The 14,994-nt window shown below is 52.6% G+C and overlaps 1 protein-coding gene across 1 annotated transcript; it reads left to right on the top strand.

The window, feature by feature from the left end:
* Positions 1–2,930: 2,930 nt before the first annotated feature.
* Positions 2,931–13,680, top strand: STARD5 (StAR related lipid transfer domain containing 5). Its single transcript, XM_023649209.2, has 6 exons — positions 2,931–3,166; positions 3,881–3,930; positions 4,292–4,424; positions 9,015–9,132; positions 10,212–10,305; positions 13,041–13,680. Exons 1-6 carry the CDS (start codon positions 3,068–3,070, stop codon positions 13,180–13,182), a joined length of 636 nt encoding a protein of 211 aa, XP_023504977.1. The 5' UTR covers positions 2,931–3,067; the 3' UTR covers positions 13,183–13,680.
* Positions 13,681–14,994: the final 1,314 nt, after the last annotated feature.

Here is a 14,994-nt window from a genome sequence, read left to right on the forward strand (position 1 = left end):
AGATTAAAGTCTCTTATAGTGCTAAAGAATTTTTAAAACCCATGCTCCATTTTGATAGGTATAAAAATCTCTTAAATGTGTGATGTCTAACAAGTCACTTTCTACAGCAAGATTTCCTTTCCCTCAGCTCTGTTTTCCTCGTGTTTTCTCCCCAAACAAAATCCTAATAGGCCCCAAGCTGCAGCTTTATAGAAATATCCTACATTGAATTTTTTAATGAGGCCTTTTAAATTTAAAAAGTCCTACATGTTAGTAATTAAAATAATTAAACGGTCTATGATGATATAAAATGAAAAAGAAATGTGCTTTGGCGATACTCCCTAACAGTTTATTCAATATCTTTCCAGAAGTGAATATTCTAAACATATACATATGTAAACATAAAATATAAGCATATACAAGCACATCTCTAGATATTTCTCTTTCTCACTTAAGATACATATGGATGATATACGATATATAGGATACTATATATATATATATACTATATATAAATGTTTACTGTATGCCAAGCACCATTTTAACTACTATTCATTGATTAGATCTTTTGACCCACATGTCAACCCTGTGAGTTAATACTATTACTTTTCTCATTTTCCAAATGAGGATAGTATGCCAAGGTCTGGACTGGTCACTTACTTGTTTGATGTCTAACAAGATATATATATATATATATATATATAGATATGTATATACATAATGGATATTATTCCCTGTCAGTACACATATAAAACATTTTATTTGGGGGAGGGTAAGAATTTAAACAATATTAAGTTTTTTTTTTTTTTTAAGATTTTATTTTTTTCCTTTTTCTCCCCCCAGTACATAGTTGTATATTCTTCGTTGTGGGTCCTTTTAGTTGTGGCATGTGGGACGCTTCCTCAGTGTGGCTTGATGAGCAGTGCCATGTCCGCGCCCAGGATTCGAACCAACGAAACACTGGGCCTCCTGCAGCGGAGTGCGCGAACCCAACCACTAGGCCACGGGGCCGGCCCCTAACCAATATTAAGTTATTTTTAAAGTTAAGTTTTAAATACCATTTATTTCCTTCATGGAAAGTAAACTGCTCCTGCTTAGAACAGTCTACTCACATCAGCTCCTGTTTCTAGACTCGTGCGTAGGTTCTCTTGAACATTCCCTGTCTCTTCCAGCCCCAGCTTCCCTCATCTGTGCCACGTTATTTTAATGGCTACATAATATTCCACTAAATGAATATCCTGTAACTTTGTTCCATCTATTGACAAACAGGTAGGTTATTTCCAGTTGCAAGATCAATCTTATACATCTTTGTGCAGGAGTTGCTGGGTCAAAAAACAAGCAAATTAAAATTTTAAGATATATTATTTTGCTCCCGGAAGGTTACATAAATTTACATTCTCACCCACAGTGTATAAAACTGTCTCTCTATATACTCACCAATACATGGAATTAACAAACCTCTTGGTGTTCGCCTAAGTTTTGATTTGTAATTCCCTAATCTTGAGGGAGGTTCTGCATCTGTTCACATCATTTTTTTTTTTTTTTTTGATGAGGAAGATTGCTCCTGAGCTAACATTTGTGCCAATCTTCCTCTATTTCGTATGTGGGACGCCTCCACAGCATGGCTTGATGAGAGATGTGTAGGTCCGTGCCGGGGACCAAACCCACTAACCCCAGTCCACCGAAGTGGAGTGTTCAAACTTAACCACTACACTACCAGGCTGGCTTCATCTTTTCCTATCTTTATTAGCCATGTCAATTCATTTTTCTGCAAAGTATCTGTTCATGTCTGATGCATTCTTCTTGTCTGTTGGGTTGTTCAAAAATGTCAATGATTTGTAAGCACACTTTGCACATTAAGAAAACGTACTTTTAGGTAAAATATGCTTCCACTTTTCCCTCAGATTATCATCTCTTTATATTTTTGATGTGTTTAACTTTTTAAATGTGGTTAGCTTATTGGTCTTTTCTTTTATGACTCCTAGGAATAGTCACATGGGCATTACTTCACTTGCACATCACAATGCCACCAGGAGGCATTTATTATCGTCCCATTTCATGTTGGCGCAAACTGAGGCTCAGAGAGTGACTTGCCCAAAACCACACAGCGAATAGTGGTGAAACTGGGTCTAGAACTTGGACTCCCTAATTCCCCATCTAGGGCTTTACAACCTGGCAGCCCAACACATCTTCCAAAAACGGTTTTCAAGTAGTCATTTTGTTCGCACCATTTTTTCAAACCTTTAAAGGTAACCATAAGCACACAAAATAGAAAACAAAGAGACAGTGTTGCCCTTTTCAAATACTTAGGTGGTTACAGTGCTGAAGAGGAGGAAACCCAGGCTGCCTTTGCCCACCCAGTGCGAGGTCTTTCAGGCACCTGCAGCCAAATACGCCCAGAACTGTCTCTTCCCCATCCCAGCTCAAGCCAGAAGGTGGGGGTCCTGATGCTTCCTCCCTCTGCAGCCCCCACGTCCATCGCGGACATCTCTACATTCTCCCTCCTAAATATTCTAAGATGGGCCCTCTCCGCTGCACCGCCACCGGCCAGCCCTGCTCCAGGCCGCCGCCGTCCCTCCACCGCCGCTGCACCGGGCCCGCCTCCCGGCCTCCACCAGCATTCCCTCTCCCACTCCTGCAGCCGCCGCCCCGGAAGGCGAAACTGGTGCAAACTCCACCCTGCTCCCACCCGGCCGCAGGCTCCGCGACTCAGGACACAGTCCAAGCTCTTCAGCAAGCTGAGCCGCCCTGCGAGGCCTGGCCCGGCCTCACCGAACGTGGACGCCCCCGGCCCCGCCCAGAGGCGCGGGCGGGCGGGAGGCGGACCCGCGGGACCCGCAGGGCGCGCTGTGCACCGCCCAGCCTGCGAGTCTCCGTGAGCTCGGCCCTGCGCACCGCGTGCCTGCCAATCTCGGGGCGGGGCGGGGCCGTCTGGCGGCGCGGACCAATCCGGGGGCGGAGGCGGGGCGGAGGCGGGGCGGGGTCGGGGCTCCGGGCTCCGTCCAGGCCGAGGCGTTCCGGCTGCGCAGATCTCGGGCAGGCGTCACGGGACACCTCTCCAGCTTCCCCGCGCGCAGCTCACGGCGCGATGGACGGCGCGCTGGCCGCGCAGATGGGCGAGGCGGTGGCCGAGAAGGTGCTCCGGTACCGGCGAGACCGGTCGGGCTGGAAGATTTGCCAGGAAGGCGTGAGTGAGGAGCTGGGCGGGGAGGGGACCGGGGTCCCCGAAGCCCCCGGTTTCCTCCTCTCTCTGCTGTCTTTTGCGCTCCAGCCCCTGGAGCTGGATTGAGGAGGGATTGTTTCCTTAAAATGTAGGGATTGTTTTTCCTTAAAAAATAGTTGTCCTTAGGGGTTGTTTCCTTAAAAAATACTGGGCGTGCTGTGCACACAGTGTCCCCGGGAGGTAAGTAGCTGTCCCTTATTTCATTGAATGACGTGCCGAACGTTGCCTGGCTGGTACATGGGGGTTAGGATTAGAACCGGAAGCACCAGGCTCCGGAGCCTTCACTCCCTTCGTCGTCGCGGGAGCACCTCTCTCTGCCTTCCCAGGAGGGTGGCCTGGGAATAGCTTGGCTCGCTTGACGCTTATGATTTTTAACAAGTACGCCTAAATTGCTGGAGGAAGCAAAGTGCACGGTGGCTTTTAAGTTGTTTTAAAAACCATTCCAGTACTCTTGGAGTCAGCGAGTTAGGATCCCTTTCTCCCTCACGTTCTGTGGGGGATGGGGGGCAGCTCTGTCCAGGATGAGTCCCCACTCCGCCCCCTATCAGTTGGGTCACTTTAGAGAACCCCATCTCTTGAGGCTCCCCAACTCTGCTTATGTAGAATGGGAGTCTGGACCTGGTGATCTCCCAGAGCCCTTCTAGGTCTAAAATTCTGCGATTCTGTGCCTTTTGACAGAATGGAGTTTCAGTTTCCTGGAGGCCATCTGTGGAGTTTCCAGGGAATCTGTAAGTGCATGCCTTGTTCAAAGCTTGTCAGAGGGCCCACTCCCTTGCTGATGTCTCTGCTGTGCGTTTGCTTCCTTAAAGACGCCGATCAACCCTAACACCCTGGAATCAACTCTCCAGTTCTCTTCCAGAAAAGCTTCTGTTTTTAACTAAATGATTTCCAGCAGACTATATTCTTGTGAATGCTCACTGTCCATTTCTGCAGGCCTGAGGGGAGGTGGGCTGGTAGATCTCAGCCCCTTCTCTGCAAGGCTGTCCTAAAGAGGGCTGACGGACATGGCCTCTAGTCCTTGTATCTAATCCCAGGGTGATAAACAAATTCGATTGACGCCTTGGGGTCACATTCTTTCCTGTGCTTCAGGTACCGAGGAGAAGGCATTGTGAATGGGCCACCAGAGAAGGTGTGGGACTGCATAAAGCCACTTGCTGGGAGCCTACGAGAGCAGTGGGATGAGAACGTGTCCCATTTTGAAGTTATCCAAAGCATCACTGATGTAAGTCTTTCCAAACACGGTTATCCGCAGACGGTAACCTGACCCTGTGCCCTCTGGAGGGGGTCAGTGACACCTTTTGGCAAGGGGAGTACCTTGCAAAGCCCTGGTGCCCAGTGAACACAGGCTGCCTGCCGCTTGCAACGCCAAGCCCAGCTTGGCTCAGGTACAGGTGGGAAACGGCGTGACTCAGAGAGGCAGAGACGCCCTAAACAGCTGAGAGAACACAGCAGCTGAGGGAGGAGGGCAGCGTGCACATGAGCTCCGAAGATGCTGAAGCTGTGCCTGGATTTGACCCGTCAGCTCTAGTTTGAAATGTTGCTCCTTAATGGGGCCACGATAATGAATTGAGAGAGTCCTGGCTGGAGAGTCCAGATTCTCTGCCAGCTGTGGGGCTGTGCCAGGTAGCAGCTTCTGGATGACAGTTCCTCCATTGGTAAGAAGTCCATGTTCTGGGCTAGCGCTGCCTGGTAGAAGTTTGTGCAATGGAGGGTATGTTCTGTAACTGGGCTGTCCGATACAGTAGCCACTAGCCCCATGTGGCCACGGGGCATTTGAAAGGTGCCTAGTTGGAGGAAATGAATTGTTAATTTTATTTAATTTTCATTACTCTCAATGTAAATTTAAATAGCCATGCGGAGCTAGCGGCTGCCATGTTAGACAGGATGGATCTAGATTGTCCTGTCCTGGGATCCTCTGTAGCATTAGGAACCCACCTTGTTTTGATTATAGAAGTTAAGGAGAAAAGAAATGTCACAGCCAAAACTAACAAGAAAGTTGCCTTGGGGAAATGCTGCCCACCTGTTTGACTTGAGTGGTGTCTTGATTTTGGCATCGGTGGACAGGGCGCCACCCTGTGGGGTGTTTACACAGGTGGTGGTGTGAAACTTGAAGCCATGGTTCTTTACTGGTCAGTTAGTAGGACCCGGGTGGTCTTTGTCTTGATCAAGAATTTGCATTTTAGTTCATTACAGTTCGTTATCACAAGAGTGTGTGTCCGAGTTCCCTGAAGGGTGGGACACATGCTCCTGGGGTACAAAAGGTGATATTAGCTCCTACACAGTCAACTGGGAAATTGAATCATGAGGTCACCCCACTTGAGTTCTTCTTTAATCTCTCAGCTAACTTGAAGGGGAGAATCTCAGTTAGGAGCACACGTGCCCTTGTCACCTGCTTGACACTTGATAACCTCTGTTATAACAAAACAGCTGGCCTCAGGCTCAGAATCAGAATGGAATCATCTCCCTTATCTATGTTTTGCAGTTGCCTTTTATTTGTGCCAAGTGATTCTCCCCCCACCCCCCTCCCAGTTTCTGATAGTTAAATTACTTCCTTTTTCAAAATGGATTTATCTACATTTTAAAAAGTGAACACACTTAGAGAGAAATATTGAGTGAATGACAATAGGTGCTACCAGAGACGGCAAAAAATTGTGAAAATAGTATGCAAATAATTGTGTACACATGGCTGGAGTTGAGGAAACGTGGATTGTTGCCCCTTAAAACATAATACAAATGTAATAACAGAATGATCGTAATGGGATTTTATTCTTGAAAGTGAAGTGGCTGCACTTTTTTAGCGTGTTTAGACTCCTTTGTCTGATACCGTGAGTGGTGAGACGTAGGAGAATGAAAGCTTTAGGAATTGTTGGGGGACCCCTGAGCTGCCCTGATGATCATTCGAGTGATAAGCAGCGTCACTTACTGAGCCCTTTTACACAATGCCACACGCTCAAAGCATTTCAGCTGAACACCTGGGGAAGGAAACTGTCCCCAGAGGTGGAGAGATGTACAAGGTTCACACAGATAATAAGTGGCAGAGCGGGCTCAAGAGCCTGCCACTGCCTCCAGGTCTCCAGGCTCCCGGCCTCCAGGTCTCCAGGCTCCCGGCCTCCTAGCAACCCTAGCCCTCGCCCCAGCCCCAGGCTGGGTCCCGCTGACGGCTCCCTCAGCGGCCCCACAGGAGTGTGGTTTTGTCCATGCTCCTTTGTACCCAGAGCACCGTCCCGAGCCTGCCAGTGCTCAGAAGGCTGGGTGCCCACCTGTGCTGCGTTCTGTAGCAGCGTGCACATCGTTCTTACCTTCTTGGCCAATTTGCCAGGAGGGTTCGCTGGGAGATGCTGTAGGGTCTCTCTTCCCTGAGCAACCTGGCTCATCCCTGGGGGAGCATGCCTGCTTCCATTGCTTGGGCTGCTGATCGGGGCTGCACAGGACCCTCGATCCTTGGCACCCAGTTTCCTGAAGGCTGAGCCTGTGTCACCCCAAGGCAGCCCACACCCCAGACCCTGCTTGACCCTATTGGTCCTCTAGTGCAACAGTCCAAATGTTTTGCTTGTGTACATCCAGCAGATTTTTGAGAAACTATACATCATCCTCACACATCTAGTTGACATCTGAAATTGTCATCATAAATTGCAAAGTGTGTCATTTTTAACCTGTAATAAATCTGGTGACTTTGAACAAAACGATGACATCATTCTTTTAGATGTATCTAAGTAACATGGATTTTTATTTACTATCATCCATTTAAAAAATATGTGAAGAGATTTTCCGTAAATAGCAACTTTATATCATTTTTCCTTTGAACTCAAATTTCAGGTTCCATGTAGCCTACTGAATTTTACCCTAATATGTTTATTCTAATATATCCTAATATATATCCTCATATATATAATCCTAATATATATCTATTCTAATATATGAATATGTATATAAATTGAAATTAAATTTTGAAAAATCATATGTTTCCTGTGACTATAAGGCTCAAAATGTTAAAAAAAATCTACATTGAAAGATGAGTGGAACTTATTAAAATAATATTATGTTACAAATGTTGATGAAGGACCATCAAACGTGAAAAGTAAAATATTTCACATCCCTTAATGAGATGGATGGGAGGTCTTTTTCTAGGTAATTCATGTGTTCGTGAAAAGATATGACTTATTGCCAGAAAGATCCAGCCTTCAGTGGACATTTACTGCAAAAACAGGAAAACCCAGTGAGCTTAGTTTTCCTAAAAGCAGAGGCAGTGACAGCTGGTGGCTCCTTGTTATTTAGTGAAACAATGAAAATGCGAAGAATGGGCCCTTCCTTGCATGTTGGTATTTAGCAGCATGATTTTGTCAAATCTCAAATCTTTTAACTCTGGGATGGATGGACTGCACCGGGCGTGTTGTGTTTATAACGCGTGCTGCCACCCTCACTGTTTCTTCCCAGTGTCGTCTCCATCTGGCCTCGACATGCTCCTTCAGGAACATGCATTTTGCAGCAGTAACAAGGAGTAGAAGCTGCATAGTTATTTAAAAAAAAAATTCTTTTCATCGCTTCTGCCATTCTGACACAAAATATCAGAATTCAGGAAAGGCGAAACTACCGTGTTTATAACAGCAAGCTTTCACCTTTAGAAAGAACATGCTCCAGGGAGGGGAAGGCACGAAATTCCAGCTCCAGCATGTGATGCTCTCAAGAAATATGGAGTCGGCGTCCCCGAGTGTCCCTTTGGACGCTGGGGAATTCGCAGCCCGAGACGGTGTGGGGTAGGAAGAATCCAGAAAGATGGGGTGTGTGGTGCCTTTTCAAGAGGGGAAGGAGAACCTGCAGCTCGTTGGCAGGCGGGTCATTTTAGGAAGAAGGCCTCGTGGAGGCCGAGTCGTCAGGTGCTCAAAGGCCCCCAGGTCACGTGCCCACCCTGAACCTCATACCCCAAGGTCAAAGGTTTCTCAGCAACACACGGTGCCTGAGTCTTAGTACCCAAAGGGAGAAGACAGAGAGGGAGAGACCTTCTCCATCACTTTTGGCCTGGCCCCCAGACGTCTCCCAGCACTGCCCGTCCTCGGGCCCGACTTGTGCTTCTTCACTGTGACCTTGAGAGGACTGGGGCCCTGCAGGGGGAGGGGATAGCGGGGTGAAGCATGGGATGGTTTGGGGTGTCTTGGCTTACAGAGTGGAGAGTGGACTTGGTGGCATATTCTGAGATCAGGGGAGGTCCAGGGGGTGCACCCCCCCAGGGCCAGGACCAGGGGAAACCAGAAAACTGTGCAGGACACATGTTCAAGGGGTCCTGCTCGCAGGGCTGGGTAAGGGTGAGGTCAGCCATGGGGTGGGAAGCAGTGGCCTCTCTTGCCTTACCCTTGGCCTGGCCATCTTCAAGTCACATCTCCTCCACAAGCTTTAGGTCAATTCCTTCGTCTCTCCAAGCCTTAGTTTCCTCACCTGTCAGATGGGTTCAAGGTACCCATTTCTCAGGACTGTGAGGGACAACTGGGAGCCTGGACCAGCCAGGCTCTTACCAGGTGCTCAGTCAACGGCAGCTCTTAGATCTTTGAGACGTGAGCTCAGAGTGGCCCTCCTCCGCCATGGGCAGCCCGTGTCATAGCCGTGGACCTTACACACTGGGTGTGTTTCAGTGACACCTGGCACTTCCATGGTGGCTCCACGCTAGACCCTCTGGCTCACAGCGCCGCCCTACTGTCCATGCTGTTCCCCTTTTCTGGACCCTAGGGACAGGTGTGGGTTGATGATGGGGACTGAGTGGGGCATTGGCCGGAGAAGACGGCTGGCCCTCAGGTGCGCTGGACTCCCCTTGCTTTGGCAGACGCTGTGCGTAACCAGAACCGCCACCCCCTCGGCCGCCATGAAGCTCATCTCCCCCAGAGACTTTGTGGATGTGGCGCTGGTCAAGAAGTATGAGGACGGGACCATCAGTTCCAACGGTGAGTGACGGCGGGGGACTCTCTCCACACCTGCCCAGGTCCTTGGGGGCCGCTGACCCGCTGGACATCCCCGGGGGACTCACAGCTGGGTCCCCGGCCCTGTGCATGCCTCACCCTGTCGAGTTTGGCGGCTTCTGTGCCGCAAAGGGCTGAGGCGGGGGAGTCCACATGCGAGCGAGTTTATTTGGGTCTCAGATTCGGTCAGCACCACTTTCGTCCCTGCCAAGGCTCGTGGTCGGTGCCCTCGGCATGCACATTAGCGTTGGCATCACACCTCAGGCCGCAGTGACGCCCTGGGCCTGGGAGCACCTGGTGGGAGGGTTGTGGGCTGTGCGCTCCCTCCCGCCTGGCCACGAGCAGAGTTCCCACCGCTCACGTGTGGTGCCTCCTTCTGGAGCCTGCAGCCCCGCCGTCCTCCGGGTCTCACCCCTAGGCAGGTGGTGGGTGCATGCCCACCACTGTCGGCTGAGGTTCCAGAGGGCGCCCTCCCCTTCTCGACCCCAGCCTGACGTCCTGGAATGTTCTTTTCTCTACTGTTCTGGTGGCTTTGGGGAAGCTGAGGACGTGAGTGTATGCACGTACGTGTGTGTGTGCGTGTGTGTATGATGTGTGTGTGCATTCGTGTGCATGTGTGTGAGCATGAGTATGTGTATGTGCATGAGTGTGTGTACATGTGTGAGCATGAGTATGTGTGCGTGTGTGTTCATGTGCATATGTGTGTGGGCCTGTGTGCATGTGTATGTGTGCGTGTGTGTACATGTGTGAGTGAGTGTATGTGTGCATGTATATGAGTTTGTGTGTGAGCATGTGTATGTGCAAGCATGAGTGTGTGAGCATGAGTATGTGTGAGTGTGTGTGTGAGCATGTGAGTGTGTGCATGTGTGTGAGCGTGAGTGTGTGTGTGTGTGTGAGCATAAGGGACAAGGGCTGGGGGAAGGAGGGGCTCAGGCCAGTAGCAGGGCCCCTGGCTGAGTGCTCAGGCTCCAGGCGATGGTCTGTGTGCACGGTGGCTGCCCTTCGGCGGCCCTGGCCCGCCTGTCTGAGCTGCAGCTCACTGACCACCTCGCTCTGTCTTCCAGCCACGAATGTGGAGCATCCGTCCTGTCCCCCGAAGCCGGGCTACGTGAGAGGGTTTAACCATCCCTGCGGTTGCTTCTGTGAGCCTGTGCCGGGGTAAGGATGACCGCGGCTTCCCTGTGGGCTTTCTGGTTGATGGGCACGCTGGTCATGATTCACAGGAATAAAGTGCCTTGCAGCTCTTAGGCACAGACGCTGCAGAGCACCGACGTATGCATCAGCAATGTCACATGCAAGGGCACCGGGCACATGGGAGAGAGCTGGGGAGGCGCGGTTCTTATCTGTGAGGCGAGGACTCCTACCAGCCCCAGGCGGGCTGGGCAGATGCTGTGGTCCCATTTAGCAGATGAGGAAACTGAAGCTCAGGGAGGTCAGGTGGTCTGTCCGGGGTCACAGGCAGGTCGTGCAAGCCTGAGCGCCAGGTCCTGTCTCCCGGGCTCTCTGAGCTGCATCCACCAGCCTGGAGCGGCCACGAGGCTGGCCATCCCCACCCCTTACCATACGGTGCTCGTCTCCCCGCAGTGAGGAACCATGTGGAGGGGCTCAGGCTGCCGGGAGATTCTGACACCAGGAGTTGGCCCAGAACGGAGCCCAGCACGGTTCTGGCCCTGTTTTCTCACATCATCGCCAGGTTTTCACCAGGAACGTCCTGTGTACTGATAACCCCCAGGTCTTAGTTTATCTGGAGCCCACCCAGGCTGACAATGAGGGCGTGTCCCCATGTAAGCGTGCGACCCACGCACGGAAACCAGGAGGGGGTGTCTGCCTTCACCATGCGGGCCAGGGGGAGGGCTGTGGGCCTCAGCGTTTTACTAAACCAGATCCAGCACCTCCAGGAGCTCTTTGTGCTGAGCTGGCTTTTCAGATGTCCTGTGGAAGACGTACCTTAAACGTTGCAAAACTTTATGAGCTTGAAAATAGCCTTGCTGTTCTCTGACACGCTGCCCCACCACACACTCGCACATGCATGCACACATACAGACACACAGTGCCCACACGTGCATGCACACACGTGCACAAGGCACATGCATACACACATGTGCACACACGCACATGCATGCACACAGGCACACGCACACATGCATGCACACACACCCCTGCACTTGGTTTTGGTCACCCCGTGCAGAGGAACTTTCTGAGTAGGCGGCAGTTCTCTCTCCCTCGGGTTGAACCCCTGGGAGAACACACACTGGGATGAGGACCATCTTGCCCCCTGCCGGTCAGCAGAGGTGACCACGTGGACTCTGCAGACGGGGTTGTTGGGCCGGGAGGGTCCCACGAAACCCAGCTAGTGTGGGGTTTCGACTCAGCCTCTTGAAAGCGTTCTGTGTTCCAATAACGCCTCGTACGAGAGTCTGCTGCGAGCCGAGCTGTTCTGAGGCAGGCCATCTGAACCCGTGCCCATGGCGATTCCCATCCTAGGAATACAGGTCTGTTGTAGGTGCAGTGCACTCAACAGACGATGCTACAGCAGCATCAGCAGCAAACGCTTGCACGGCTCTGCTGTGTGCCAGGCGCTATCCCAAGCAGTTTACCAGTTGACTCATTCTCATTCTTACAACAACCATAGGTACTGTATTATCCCCATTTTCTAGATAAGGACTCGGGGGTACAGAGAGGTTCTGTTGCTTACCCAAGATCACACAGTCAGGGAGCGATAGAGCCACAGTTTAAACCCAGGCATCTGACTCCAGAATCAGTACCTTTAGCCTAGATGTTGGCCCTCAAAACAGATAAGTGTCTCCCCTCCGGGAGCTTAGATTCTCGTGGGAGCAGGGGAGAGGGTCAGGACACACACAGTCATTATGTCAAATGTACACGCCTCTAGTTCTCAGCCGTTAAGACTTTGGAGGAAACTCAAGCCCAAGAAAGGTGCTGGGGAAGTGAGCATCCGGGGGGGGGGGTCATCAGAGGCCTCCCTGATAGGAGTTTGAGCCACGCACAACGCAGGGGCCTTGGTCGTGTCAGTGGGGGAGCACTCCTGGCAGAGGAACGGGCAGGTCCACCTCCTGAGGGGAGAAGGGAAGTCGCAGCAGCCAGGTCCACACTCTGTGCAGAGACGATGGGAGTGGAGCAGAGGAGCTGTCCACTATCCTGCCCCACTCCTCTGCTGCCTGCCCGCCTCTGGCCTCAGCTGCCTCATCTGTGCACCCAGAAGGGGGCAGGGTTCCAGGGGTCCCCTCTTCCCAGCCCGTGACCTCTGGGCGGCAGGACGCGTGTGGTGGGCCGATGCTGTGCTGAGTGGGCTCCTGATGACTCTGGTGCTGTTGGCAGCGCCGTCCGAGTGAAATGCCAGCAGGTCCCCACAGAGCCCCCGCCTTTGTCCTGGGACGTGTGTGACTGTGAGGCCCCGCCCGGGAGGGTGAGAGTGGAGAGGCAGAGCCCACCTTAGCGCTGTTAGGAGAATGGCTTTGCCCTTGCAGACCCCTCGAAAGAGTCACAGGAGCCCCCGGGGTTCCCAGACTGTCTGGAGGACGCTGAGTGGACGGGGGCCGTCTGCGAGTTCCTCCTGGGGCGTGGCACGGAGTGAGTTCTCCAGAGTCCTCTGCGACTGATCCGGGGTGCAGAGGACTAGTGCTCTGCCTGGGCTGGAAGTTGGGGATCCTTTCCACCTGGCAGCCCAGTGGGGCCGCGGAAGGCTCCCCAAGAGGCCATTCCCCCTCCTAAAATCAGCAGGTGCAGAGGGGCCCCCAGGCAGCGAGTCAGCGAGGGTCAGACAAGGTCTCCGTGTGACGCTGTCTCTCCCGGGCTGGCCGTCCTCGCCCGTCCCGACGCTCGACCCAGATTCCTCCACCCCAGACGGGTGATGCAGCTCTGCTGTTCCTCCCCAGGGAGCCCAACAAGACCAACCTGGTCGCCTTCTTCCAGACCGACCTCAGCGGCTACCTCCCGCGCAGCGTGGTCGACTCCTTCTTTCCGCGCAGCATGGCTGGATTTTATGCCAACCTTCAGAAAGCTGTGACGAAGTTGTAAGACTGATGTTCTCGCTCATTGGCCGAGAACTCCCGCCACTCGTCGCTGGGACAACAGAGAGCGGGGGAGACCAAGGGCCCGTCTCCGCCCTTCGGAATCTGCTGGTGGGCAGCTCATCCCGGGAACACCGGCCCCACCGGCTCCCGCTCCTCTTTCCTCCACTCGGGGCGGCGTGGGGAAGCCAGTCAACTGTTCCGCACTCTGCTGGTCGTCCAAACACACCTCCTCTGGCCACCAGACAGGGACTCAGCCCGGGCTCCGCGCGACGCTCGTGATGCACTGGGGCCCAAAGCCTTTATGTGCCGGTCACCTCCAGGACCACGGTCCCCCGTTCGTCTAAAAGAATCAATACTAGAAACCAGGCTGCTGCCTTTTTAGAGTCTGAGACCCATGCCGCGGAGCCCCATGGATGTTTCCTGGCGCCACGGTGCTGGGTGTTCCCTCTAAAGATATGTCAGCCTGGGAAATGGTGCTTCGAATAAATTAGATGACATTAAAGACGAATGCTTCCCGTATTCCTTCTCCTCTCTCTTCCACTTGAGTCGGTTGTTTCTCTGTTTTCCCCCCGCGTGAGTTAAGTTGTACACGCTCCCTGGAACCAGGTGGTTTGCATCTGGTGAAGGCCCAATCTGAAGCCTCAGGGCCGGTCCTCTTTGGAGCTGGTTCGGAATTTAGCAAACCGCCCCTGCCCACGGGCGGGACTGGAGGGAGCCCGCTCGTCCCTGGCCATTGTCTTCGCTTGTCCTCTATGGTAGAGGCTGGGCAGGAGTCCTCTGGCCTCCAGGCCCTGCCAGGCGTCGTGTTGCGAGCGCAAAGGTGGAAGATTAGCCCCTCGAGTCTCTGCTGTGAGACAGCCAGCCCCCCGGGGCCTGCTCACCCGGGTGAGTCATCAGGACCCGGGAGCACAGCCTTGCCTCGTGGAAGGGGCCCAGGCAGCCGCATGACTTCTTTGCTCTCTCCAGTCAGGGCCACACCATCCTGTGTGGGATTCCCCAACACCCACTGGCAGCCTCGGGGGGAAGATCTCTCGTATGTCTGACCAGAGTCCCCTCATGTGGCAGCTGCTCAGGCTACCAGCGTCTGTGCAGGAAATTTCCAGAGTCCTGAGCTTTCTTTATTCCTCCTAATGGAACAGTCCCCGGGTGTCACAATAACGTCCTCCCCTCCTCTGAGTCCTGGGGTGACTAACTCCTGAATGTGCAGAGATCTGAGCAAGTTTAAGACACGAGAGCTTGGGGTCAGGGCTCAGAAAGCCCCCTTGTTTCCGTGTTCCAAGGCCACTGCAAACCCCGCGTCCTGCCGTTAAGACCATCCGGTGAACTCCCTCTGCTCATCAAGAAATCTTCATTGGACTCTTGGATTCTCTTAGGTTTCCTTCATCCATTCAGTGAATGCTGACCGGGTGGGTCGCTGCTTTGTGCCTGGTGCTGTTCTGTATCAGCTCCTCGGGAGTCCTATCTCCCATCCGGCCACTTCTGGGCACGCCAGCCCCGGAGACCCCTGAAAGCGGAGGTCTTACTGAGATGGGGCCACCCTGAGCAGCCCTATCTAGCCAGGCTGGAGGCTGGCCTCCCACGGACCTGTCTCTCTGGGCCCCCTGGGTGTCCTGGGCATCTGCTGGCATCGGGGCAAACTTGTGAGCACTGGAGTAGGAGTCAAAAAACATGCATCGGGGCCAAGCCCTGAGAAATGGTGCTCTTAGTCACTTCACAGCTCTGTGTTTTGACTTGTTTTCTTTAAAGGAAAATACGGAGACATGAACGCCCGTCCCGGTGTGGCCTGCTTCTTGAGACTCAGTGCAAATGAGAGAAC

Source organism: Equus caballus, chromosome 1 (genome assembly GCF_041296265.1).
Source record: "Equus caballus isolate H_3958 breed thoroughbred chromosome 1, TB-T2T, whole genome shotgun sequence".
Lineage (NCBI taxonomy): Eukaryota > Metazoa > Chordata > Mammalia > Perissodactyla > Equidae > Equus > Equus caballus.

What these genes read in the sequence shown, in the direction of transcription:
- STARD5 (XM_023649209.2), top strand. Translation starts at nt 3,068, where the DNA reads ATGGACGGCGCGCTGGCCGCGCAGATGGGCGAGGCGGTGGCCGAGAAG. An exon ending in GGAAGATTTGCCAGGAAGGC is followed by an intron (nt 3,167 to 3,880) that starts GTGAGTGAGGAG and finishes GCCTTTTGACAG; the next exon opens with AATGGAGTTTCAGTTTCCTG. An exon ending in TTCTGTGAGCCTGTGCCGGG is followed by an intron (nt 10,306 to 13,040) that starts GTAAGGATGACC and finishes GTTCCTCCCCAG; the next exon opens with GGAGCCCAACAAGACCAACC.